General features: G+C 34.9%; 1 protein-coding gene across 1 annotated transcript in view; it reads left to right on the forward strand.

Annotated features, from left to right (window-relative positions):
• Nucleotides 1-12,625, forward strand: part of RYR2 (ryanodine receptor 2) — a 542,915-nt gene that overhangs the window by 399,844 nt on the left and 130,446 nt on the right. Inside the window, exons 65-68 of the mRNA XM_060126891.1 lie at nt 3,890-3,950; nt 5,210-5,448; nt 6,963-7,044; nt 11,095-11,225. Coding sequence (XP_059982874.1) covers nt 3,890-3,950; nt 5,210-5,448; nt 6,963-7,044; nt 11,095-11,225 — 513 coding nt within the window. The remainder of the gene's footprint in view (nt 1-3,889; nt 3,951-5,209; nt 5,449-6,962; nt 7,045-11,094; nt 11,226-12,625) is intronic.

Genomic DNA, 12,625 nt, shown 5'->3' on the forward strand with positions numbered 1-12,625 from the left:
CAAAACGGTTTGGGATTAAGATACAAGAAGGATATTTTGGCTCTTAACAGCGTTAGCTTTGTTATTTTTATTATTTAGAGAGTTGTATTATTTTGTGAGAATTGGTAACAATGTTTTTAAAAACCCAGTGCTTGCTGTATGTTGTTACTAGATTCAGGTATGAGCTGTGATTTTAATTTTGTACCTTTTATGCTTACACACACACACACACACACACACACACACACACACACACACACACACACACACACACACACACACACACACACACTGATGCAAACATACAGTCTTAAAGATAAATAGGCAATCCGTAAGTGGTTCCCTAAGTGTTTAGAGGTGATGAGAGTTATATTTGAAGACAAAGAAAGTAGCTTGAACCTTGGAAAAAAACGTGAGTTGAAGGTATCAAACTTTTGGTTTTTATACTGCTCAGAGCAGTTAAGAAATTACATATAGTTAAGAACGTGAAAAAATACAGTCATCACCTTAAAATGTTACCGTCTTACTAGGCTTTGTCTAGCCCTTCCCGTTCTTACTAATAGCGTGACTGACGTTCCTGATTATGGCGATCTGGGAGCCTTTAGAAGGACCATATATCCAGGTTGCTATTTTATTTAAAAGCCTTACTACGTACTTTCCATCTTCAAGACTAACCATTAGTTTAGGCACTTATACATGCCCATAAACTTGATACTTTTGCTGGTCCATACATTCAAATGCTGAAGGTTCAGTTAATACTGTTACTGCATTCCTTAGGGTCCTTTCTCCACCATTTTTTTACAATGAGATGTTTCCATTTAAAGTTGTACCATATCTGCTCTGGAGTGTACCAAAGTGTGTCAACTGATATAGCTTACAGTGTTGTGACTAACAGTCACAGGAATCTCATATTCACCACACACGTTTTCATTTGACCCACAGAACTTGTCTGGCCACTGGTGCCCTTTCCTACTCTTTTTACTCACACTCCAGTCACTCCACAAGTATTTAATTGAGCTCCTGCTCTAAATCAGGCACTATTCTAGCTGCGGAGCTGCATCAGGGAACAAAGGAAACAAAAACCACACCTCACTGATTCACTTTGTTATAAAGCAGAAACTAACACACCATTGGAAAGCAATTATACTCCAATAAAGATGTAAAAAAAAAAAAAATCACACCTCATGAGCTTATACAAAAGGAAGTTTAAAGAACCCCAGACCTCCTTTTGGAAAAAGGCATGGATAAGCTCAGTACAAAGTACAAACACTGATAATCTGTATGAAGAGACAGTATGACTGTGAGTTTTAGGGAGAGAGTGAGGGACCAGCCTGTCTGATTTGGTGCTGAATTTGGTTGCGTGAGACTCATAGGCATCGCTTTGTATCCCCTCTCCCTCCTGGGCCTTCCCTCTGTCATTTTCTGTGCTGCACCCTTCTTATCTTTTTTTTACCTCCAAACATTGGAGGCTCTGGGACCTTTATGCTTCTGTATTTATGTTCATGCTGGCTAATTTCATTCAGGCGCATGATTTAAAAAATTCTCCGTATGCTTATGAGGCCCAAGTTTACAGCTCTAACTCAGATCTAATCTCTGCACTCCAGGTTTTTGTATCAGTTGCCTACGTCTCTACCGGAGATGAATTGGCCCGTCACACTTGACCTGTCGGAAGCAGAACGCCCAACCCTCCCCTCTCCCCTCCCCACACATTTTGCTCCTGCCTTGGGCTCTCCCCATATGATTGAATCCTACCACTATTCACCCAACTGCTCACACAGTTGCTCACCCAAATGGTCATGGAGTCATCCTTGTCTCCTTTCCCCGTCACCAACATGCAACCCATAAGCAAAACCTTAACATACATTATTATTTTTTAATAAATTATTTATTTAATTTATTTTGGGCCATGTTGGGTCTTCGTTGCTGCACGTGGGCTTTCTCTAGTTGCGGCGAGCGGGGGCCACTCTTCATTGCGGTACACGGGCTTCTCATTGCAGTGGCTTCTCGTTGGGGAGCACCGTCTCTAGCCGTCCGGGCTTCAGTAGTTGTGGCACGTGGGCTCGGTAGTTGTGGCATGTGGGCTCTAGAGCGCCGGCTCAGTAGTTGTGGCTCACAGGCTTAGTTGCTCCATGGCAAGTGAGATCCTCCCGGACCAGGGCTCAAACCCACGTCCCCTGCCTTGGCAGGTGGATTCTTAACCACTGAAGCACAATCCAAAGTGCTTGCTCTTGTTGCAAGGCTCTAGAACCTGTTTTCCTCCTCTCCACCTTACATTCTCCTTCTTTCCCCTGAGTTTACCCACATCAGTCATCTTGACTTCCTTGCCTGGACCACCAGGTTCATTTTCTGCCCCGGAAACATGCTGTTTCCACCGCCTGGGCCCTTCTCCCAGTTATACACATGGTTTGTTCCTTCGCTTCATTCAAATCTCTGCTCAGGTGCCACCTTCTTGGGGAGGCTCTGGTGACCACTCACCCTATTAATTCTATCCTGTTGCTCTAATCCCTATTCCCTGCTTTATATATTTTTACTGCAGCCTGACATTATGTTACATACTGATTTATTTTTTGCTTAATAGTTCATTGTCTGTGTCCCCCATTAAAATGCAAGTACCATGAGAACTCTATTTTGCTTATTATTAGAAGTTTAAGAGTACCTGGTATTTAACATGTATTTATTGAGTGAATGAATAATTAAATGAGTAATACTTCTAAGGGCTGTAGTATTGTAGAAGCCCTAGCACTGCCACCAGTCAGTAGACAGGAGCATGACAAATTCTGCCCTTCTGCTGATTTTGTCTTCATTATCACCTGGAAGTTCTGAGATTCAAAGCACGAGATGAATGGAACATTTTCTGAAGCGTCTCAGCAATGAATACCTTATTATTTTTTTCTTATTTGCATCATATCACTAACCTGGTATGCCCACATTCTGAGACAGTTATTTCCATGTATACTTCATTTGTTCCTTTTAGGGTCCTTTTGTGTATAAAGAATATAACATGCTCAAATGTTTTAAAAACTCACATTCAATTAGGAGTTTTTAACCTAAGGACCAGGGAATGACTGTATATATTACAAATAGGAAAGTATGGAATGAGGAAATGATGAGTGTCAGACTGTATTGTGAGCGGTCAAATCAATTTGTTACTTTGGATTCCTATTTTCTTTTTTGTATCCTTATCACGAAGTAAAATACGTGTACTCATTATGTGATTCATATTTCTGTACTTTGTGATGAAATATGCCAATCAGAATGGCTGAGTTTCATCTTATTTTCAAGAAGGGTCACCCCCGTTTCAGATATCTCATGAGTAATGTTTAACTTATTCAGCCTCTGATGCTTTTTTGCATGATAGTTTGGTACCACTCTTTCACCGAAGACGAACAACATTCAGGCAGATTAGTTCATGTCAATGCAGTTGAATTCAGGCAAATTAATTCATCTCAATGCAGTTGAATGCAATAAGAAAGCAGATATACTTGGGGTAATTAAAAGGGAATTAAATTTATTAGACTTTTAGCCCACCTCATTTCACAAAGGATATCAGCTGACTTAAAAAGTTGGCATACAATATGATTTAAAAATAAGGTGAGCTAGTATGGGGAGGAGGATATATTTGAAGAATCTAGTTAAAATTCTTTAGCCTGAGGCAGTGCTTTGAATGCTTCTTGAGTATGTCAGCTGTTTGATGAGACGTGCTTTATTGCTTTTCTACTTACATTCACATAGCCACTTTTAAGCAGAAAAACTGCATGATTTTAAACTTGATTATCAAAAACTCTTTTGAATTGAGTTATCCTTACTGAACTGTGCCCTTGACTAATTTTTGGAACATGAACATTAACAGAAAAGAAGAGCATTGAGAAATTCTCTGGGCAATTTATGCAGCTTTTTGTTTCCTCTTTAGGAAATGATGCAACATCAATTGTCAACTGTCTTCATATTTTGGGTCAGACTTTGGATGCAAGGTAAATGGATACATTTTGATATAAATCAATGAGTGTAATAATGATATACAGGAATAAGAAGAAGAACCTAGTGTCTTTATTCTTTGGAATTGCAATAAAGACTTTAATGTAGGTGAAAAGACTATCTTTTGTAAATTAGTAAAACAACGGCCTTTTATTATTTTTACGATCATATATATATTGTTATTTAAATTTTAAGTAATTTCTGTAGCAGCTAGGTATGTAATTGAGGGTTGAATTGGGACTGTATTATGTGAGGTAAAAATGATGAGCTACAACTCCAGAGGTTTTATTAGCCTCAAGGCAGGATAGTTGTTCTCCATATTTCTAATAACATTTACCTTTGTAGGAAATATGAAGGTTTTATTCTCATTTTATAGATGAGAAAAGTGATGAGTAAAGTGAAGCTTAAGATTGCATAGTAAGTGTGGAAATATACCAGTTTCCAAGTCTATGCACTTTCTACTCTGCACTACTATTAAAATGACCAGAAATCCAAATACAAAACCAGTTTGGTTAGCATGATTGATTCAGCCTTTAAGCCGTACAATTAATTTACTTATTATCCAGGATACATCTAAATAAAAGTTCCTAAAAGTCTTCTACAGAGAATATGCGGTGATACTCTTGAATTATCCATTTTTGTGTTTAAAAGTTTATTTGAGGTGTTTTGTATAATAAATGAAGAAAGGAGATGCTACCATTCACCTTCATTTTCTACAAGAAATGGCGGCTTTAGAATGTCACTTCTCTACAAAGTTCAGCCTTCAGAGCTTATTTAGAAAAGATTGATTATTACCCTTAAGGTAAAAAAAAAAAAAAAATCCGTATCATTCTGTAACGTGGTTTAGCTGGCATTAACTGTTTCTTTCACACCCATAGCCTCAGAAAACATTCTAGTTTTGTTGGATTTGGGATGAACTAAACTGACTCAGGAGCTGGGTTTCTTAGTTATCAAGTAAATATTCTCAATATTTGAGACCACAGGTGGAAAACATAAAGCATTAGAACTGCCGTTTGCTCCGAGGTCCTAATTAAGTTGACTACAAAGGCATTTAGGAAACGTTATGCATTTACGGAGTGCTCTTGCTGTAACTTCAAGTATATAGGAAAGAATTATTTCAAAGTGGTTTTAAAAAATTGAGTTGACTGAGTGAATGTCGTCATGGACAAAAATAAACACGATGTAGAAGCATGTTTTATTTGTATTTCACGTGTTCCTCTCACAAGATATAAGCTGTCTCTTCTTTACTCCCTAGGACTGTGATGAAGACTGGCCTGGAAAGTGTGAAAAGTGCACTCAGAGCTTTCCTGGACAATGCCGCAGAGGATCTGGAGAAGACGATGGAAAATCTTAAGCAGGGCCAGTTCACCCACACCCGAAACCAACCCAAAGGTGTTACTCAGATTATCAATTATACCACGGTGGCACTGTTGCCAATGCTGTCATCATTATTTGAGCATATTGGCCAGCATCAGTTCGGAGAAGATCTAATATGTATGTAAATCTATTACTTAGAGTTTCATTATCTACATAGTACAATCAGAAATTTACAGTCAGAAATTAACAGCCACATCATCGAGGTTATTCAAGCACTGCTTATATGTTAAAATGTTTTTGTTTTGTTTTGTTTTTTTAAGAACACTTTAGGTTGACATTTGAATGACAAAACCAAAACCATTCTTAATAGAGATAGATCTCTGAATCACATGGATTCGCAGAAGGGACCAGTAAGGTACTGGTTATGGACAGTCACGCCCACATTGTTGACATCCAAGTTCCAAATTTTACACTTTCTGTGGTGTCTCTTTCCATGGAAATTTTCTAATGCAGTTTCACCGAAGGACATGCAGCATTAAATGTTTTCAGATTATTTCTGAGTCAATGCAGACTGTTTCTGCAAGCTATCCTGCCAATAAATTTGAAGACTGCTGAGACAAATTCTGTGTCTAAATAACTGACCTACTAGGGTGGTTCAAATATCTTTTGTTTATAGGTTTCATTCTCTTTTCATAGGGGATTTCATCAGCCGTTCCTGGCTGGAATTCTGTGGTTATTAAAAATATCCACAGAATGCCCAAGGTTGCATGAAAAAGGAACTACGTGACCTAAGTTCCTGCTCTCCTGCCTGTATGAACATGACAGATGATATGAGCCCTTGTCTACCAGTCGAGTGGGTCTTGCTTGCAGACCCACCCACTCAGACTCTCAGTGTTGTAGGTCTCCCCGGTGAAGTACAGCTCTGTGTAAAAACCACCTTTGTTCATCAGTGAATGACATAACCACTAGTTTCAAAACATTGACATTGACACTGCTTGAACCAATGGGAGCATTACTTACAGCCCCATGTGGACACAGAAACAAATATGGGGGATGAGGAGGGTTTCTCCATTCATGTCATGGTGTGTCCTCCGGGAAATGGTAGCAGAGTTGGCATTAGAAATCCAAGATTCTTAGTTTTCTTTGCCTGTTGAACATGTTTATTGGATCAGAGATCATCTAAGAGGTTTTACTTGATTTTCTAGCTTTAAAGCTCCGAGAGTGACTTACTTATGCCTTGAATTTCAGGTCATTTCAGAAATAAATGATACACCCCGTTCTCTAGCATTCTTACTCTTGTTCATTTGAGAGTTAAAATAAAAGGTACAGTCTTTATATACCTCTGGAACAGGAGTCAAAATGGACCTGTCCTCCCAGATATCCTTGTGCTTAGTTTTATTCTTGAAGAAATCCTTTATTATACCTAAAGCAATTGTTCCTGATAATATTCTGTCTGTATAATCAGAGCATAATTCTTTAGAAAGCTTTCAGCTCCTTCAAGAAAAGAATTTTGTTTGAGAAAAAGGTCTTAAATTTCATTTTATGTGTGTGTGTTCTTGTATTGCTTTTTTTCAAATATTAAAGTGTTAGTATGCCTTTAATATGGAATTTTGTTGTTAGCCTAAACTTTCTCAGGACAATGTATTGATAACAAGTGTTTTTTTTTAAAGTGAGATTCTCTTTTTCCTTAGTGGAAGATGTACAGGTATCATGTTATAGAATTCTGACTAGCTTGTATGCATTGGGGACCAGCAAGAGTATTTATGTGGAAAGGTAAGATTTTAAAAGTTTAACTTTGTATTAATAGTTTTTTCAAGTGTTATGATTATTTATTTCAAGGGTCTTCACTTTATAACTTTTTTCCTTAGTTATAAACTAAACAATCAGATTGACATATTGAATTCCTTGGGAGTAATTAGACAGTCTTTAAGCTAAATTTGAATTGATATAATAAAAGACAATTGCAAATTATGAACAAAAAATGTAAAGCCATAGTGGTAAAGCCTGTATTTAATATAAAGTTTAAACTTAGAGCGTTAATGAGTCTTACGAAGGAATCTGCTAGTACAGTTTCTAATTCTATATTGGAAATACAAAATAAGAATGAATATAGGCAGTTAATTTTTTCATGTTCTCAAGTTCAAGAGGAGAAGATTAGCAGAGTCAGATGTTCTGGACAGGTCAAGTAAGATAAGGTGTCCCCACTGAACTGAACAAGAGAGATCACATGGGCAACTTCTGTAAGATTTCTGTGGAAGAGAGAAGAGAAAGAGGGCTTTTTTAAACGTTAGAAGAAATAAAAAGACATTCTAATAGAAGACCAATAAATGAAATAAATAAGTCAAAGGATATTCTGAGAGAAGAATATTGAATAGATGTAAATTCTCCCCAAATTAATCTTAATTATAAAGAATTTCAAGTAGAAATTTGTGTTTTGTTGAACTTGAAAAATTTAAAAGTTTATGTGAAAGAATCAATGCATGAGACTAGCCAATAAAATTTTGAGAGAGAAAATTAGAGTAATAAGGGCATTCACATGGCCTACCAAACATTAAAACTTAAAAAGCAACAGTAATTAAAATAAGGTGACAATTACAAAGAGAAAGGAAAGTAGATCAATGGAAAAAGATAATTGAGTTTACTCTGAATATTTTTAAAGTTTTACCTACATTTTAAGTTAAACTATCAATAGTTTCATATGATTTTTATGGCTATAAAATATTTTATCCTAAGGAAGTATTATAATTTATTGAAATGTTCCTTTATTTTTGACATGTAGGCTCTTTTCTCTTTTTCACTTACATAAATAATGCTAGATCTATGTTCATAGTTTTCTGTGTATATTTCTTTTATTTCCTTTATCAGAATTTGGAGATCTAGGTTAAAGAGTATGCATGTATTAAGGGTTTGTGATACACGTTTTACTCTCTTTAAAAAAAATTGATTCGATTCATACTTTAAAGTTTTACAAGAGAATTCTCATTTCCTCACATTTCTCATTTCCGATTATTACCCTTTTTTTACTATTTATAAATTTATTAGTTGAAAATGAGATCCTATTTTTATTTTCAAATGCATTTTCCTCATTACCAGTTACTAGCTATTTGTGTGTGTGTGTTTACCTTACCATTTGTACTTATTTTATAAATTGCCTTTTCTTATTTTTTGTCCGTTTTTCTATTAATGTATTCTCTTACTGATCAGTAATAACCATTGTATTTGTTAACTATTAACTTCTTGCCTGTTATTTCTCCTGCTTTTATGACTTTTAGCATTTTTTTTACCTTTATAGTGCTTATATACAAATCATTATGTGCAGATAGTTTTTTATGACATGAGAATTTTGGATTTTTATATAATCAGATGTAGCAATTATACCGTACATGTTTCATCTCCTTAGTTTCATGATTTTAAGAAGTTTATACTATACCCTTAATAGCTAGAAATTCAAATATTTATTCTCCTAGGTTTTTCATGCTTTCAGTTGTTTAGATTTAGTTTTTAATCCTTTTGTTCATTCAGTAAATACTGATCAAATGTCAGGTTCTGGGATACAACAGTGAACAAATAGATCCCTGCTCTCAGAGAGCTTATATCAAGGGAGAGAAACAAAACAAGGAAACTGATGAACGTAACAGGGGCAAGTTATTGTGTGTGAGTTGGCACACAGTACAGAGAATGACACGGGGTGATCAGGAACGCATCTTGGAGAACACGGCTTTTTAGACTCAGAACTTTCTCTACGCAACAGGAAACAGTAGAAAATAAGTCAGGTGTAAATGGTCTGTGTGTAATAGCCTTCATTGTCTCAGTGAAGTCTGAGTTGAGTCTTCAGCCAGATGACATTTGAAGAAACAAGTGTGAGAAGCTTGAGGGAGGCATAGAATGTCTGAAATGATTGTCTCTGGAGTATGAAGGGATTTACTGGAAATGAGCCTGTTTCCTGTTTCTCTTTGGTGTTATGTAGAATTCAATTTTTTAAATTGTCCACCACGTCTCTAATATAATGATTTATTAAATATTTCTCTTATTTACTGATTTAAAACAAACTCTTCATCATATACTAAGTATATTTGCTAGGTTATATTTCTAGAATTTCTATTCTGTTCTAAATTATTTGATTTTTAAATGATTAGAGCAATACCATCTAGGCTGAATTGTTACTATTTTCTAATACATTTTAATATCTGGTAGTCCAAATTCTCTCATACCTCAGCAGTTACTGTTATTGTTGTTATTACTCTTGCCTGGGTATTTTTCTTGATAGAATTTGGGATCTTTCTGTTAGATTCTTTAAAAAGATATATATTTTTTCAGTTAACTTTGCAATTACAAAGTGAATTTGGGAGAATATAAAAATAAAAATTTGAAGGTGAGTAAAAGGTATTTTGAAAAAAATGACACTATACTAAAAAGAAAAGTAGTTATTTTAATACAACTCACCTAAAAGAAAAATTGCTATTTCCAGAATAGCAACAGAAATGATCAGAGTTGATCTGAGAGTTACTAATTGAATTTATATCTTAAAGTGAATTATTAAATAATTCAGATGAATTATTAATGAAATAAAAGGACTAAGCCCAGTCAGATGTCTGGAAATAGATGATCTACTTTGGGGTCATATATGAAACATTTTAGGCTATTAAATTCTTAAATAAAGTATTTCTCATTCTTTTAAAACATCTATTGAACCCATATTGTGTGCCAGAAAGTTTGCAATTCTGTATCCCTGTTTTTAGGTAAGGAAAGAAAAACTTGCAAAGGGTAAGTAATTTTCCTATGGTGAGTGACACTGTGTTAGGAGCAAGATCAGGACTTGGATCTGTCTGAATCAAAGCCCATGCTCTTTGTAATTTCTTGATGTCCTAAATTATCTTTAGTAATGAAATGTTTCAATTGAACTTTATCTTATTCAGTGTCATTCTGTGAAGGGGTATTTTCTCCTAGCTGAATATATATCTAGTCATTTTTAATTAAAATATTAGATAATCAGACTTAATTTTAAGGGTTTTTTTTAGTGAGGAATTTAAAACTGTCTAAGAGAATTAGGTAACCTTTTCTTAATTTGATCCATTTTATTGACTTTTAAATAAAATACATATTCAAAGTCATTTAAGGAGTTCATAATTTGCTGAAATAACTCTCACATTATTCTATATTTAATAAACACTTAACATGCCAGTAAAGCCTTGGATTCAGTAGGTAACTGAGGGAGAGAGAATTTATATCAGTGGCAAGGGAAGCCTTGACTAAATTGATCACAGTCTGATTCCCTTCCTTCCCTTGAAAATGATAAATTAATTTTAAGTGTTATCAATAGTTTTTAGCATCTAATATGTCCTTATATTTCATAGCTACCCTGAAATTACTTATACATGGTAAATTTTCAGAAAGTTTTATTTGTGTCTTGTATTAGTACTTGATTTTTAAAATTTTTATCAAAATCCATTTATTCACGTGGCAAGAATTGTTCCTTAGGTCATCATGTTAAAAGAAAGAAAGAAAGAAAGGAAAATGTCCAAACTTATGAGGGAATTTACAGGGCTTGGATTTTTTTTTCTTGTTGTTGTTATTTTTGTCTGTACTGTTTTTAACTTCTTTTTAGCTGACAGATGATTTAGGTGTGTTTTTTTTTAATGGCAGGGAGTTTGCTATTGAAAGCACATGATGTTTTGCAGTATAGAAATTGGATTTGAGGGTTAGTTTTTATCAGTAGCAGTAGCACTATGATTGTCCTTTTAGGTTTACCTTTCCAATTTTAATATAACTCCTTCAGTTTTTCACTTAGAAGACTTAAAAAATATAAGCGTTTTCCACTTACAGGCAACGTTCTGCATTAGGAGAGTGTCTGGCTGCCTTTGCTGGTGCCTTTCCTGTAGCATTTTTGGAAACTCATCTCGACAAACACAACATTTACTCCATCTACAATACTAAGTCTTCTCGAGAGAGAGCAGGTAACACAGAAGCATGTGCACTACTTGATATTTGAAGCTAAAGCTTAATGACATTTGTTGTGTTTTCTGACCATGATTTTTTAATGGGCTATTTTAATTTATTATCTCCATGTCATTTGTTCTTAGGTGTTATTATTTGGAATTTTTTGGAATGCTGTATACTATTTCCGTAGTGTTTCTGAAAGAAAATTAGTTTAATTTCTTCTAAGTCAATGAGCCACAGACAAATTAACCCTCTTAATAATAAGACAGAATAAGCAGCAGATATGGAAAAATAGGTCATTCAATTACCTCTTATAGGTAGTCAGTAAGTGTATGGTATTCTTATTTGTTACAGTTATAGATTTGTACCTTTCATTTCTCTTGGTTCACCGGGTATGTCTATCTTATTGGAACAGTTTTATTTCATGTGATGTTTTTCTGATAGTTTGATCCTCTAAGTCTGATAAAGTATATTTTATTTTAATCATTTTCCAAAAGCCCTCAAGAGTTCCCCCAACTTGAACAAGAATTATTAGCTGTTCACAGATGCATACCTCTCTGTTGATGAGATCATTTCTCTGTGTAATTCATGTCTATATGGGAGCTACTGGTTACACTGATTTTATAGTGAATTTTTCAAGTAAAGAACCTTTTAAAAACTTGAATAATCGTTATTTAATTTGCCTAATTTATGATTCGAATTTCATATCACAGAGGAAGTTAAAGAAAAATATGTTGAATATAACTTAGCAGTATTTTCTACATAAATTGCACAATATATTTGTAAACAATAAAACACAGTTGAGTTTGGATTGTTAATTATGTGTATAAGCATGTCTTATAAAGTTGTCTCATTAAAGGTTTTTGATTCATTAATATTTTTGTAATGAATCAAGAATGAAGCAGATTGTTATTTTGTTACAGATAAGGAAATACACAGAGCAGATAATTTCCCCACTTATTTTCTATAATACGCCGTTTGCATAACAAAGGAAAGGAATTGCATTTAATGATTCTCCTTCATTCATTTTCTTAGTCAAGTCATTCAACAAATGATTATTGGTAGATGGAGAAGATGGTGTATACAAAGATAAATAAGATTTGATTTTTTTCTTCAGGGAGTTTTTAGTTGCAGTAGAGGTAGAGAGACTGGTGAATATACGTGATAGAATTCAGAATAAAGAACACTGGGGACACAAAAAAGCAGTTTGAGCTGAGAGCACCTGGGAAGACTTAGCAGAGTTTGTACAGATGAGCCTTGAAATTAGGAACACTGAAAGTCTGGTACGTTAGGGGAAACTTCAAGTACTTTGAGGTGGCAGTAGATTTCAGGGAAGAAAGAGAAAAGATGAGGCAAGAATGGAAAGCCAAAAAGAGGCGAGGTAGGCTTCCTGTGTCAGGTAAGGAGTGGGGACTGT

This window comes from Lagenorhynchus albirostris, chromosome 16, assembly GCF_949774975.1.
Source record: "Lagenorhynchus albirostris chromosome 16, mLagAlb1.1, whole genome shotgun sequence".
NCBI lineage: Eukaryota > Metazoa > Chordata > Mammalia > Artiodactyla > Delphinidae > Lagenorhynchus > Lagenorhynchus albirostris.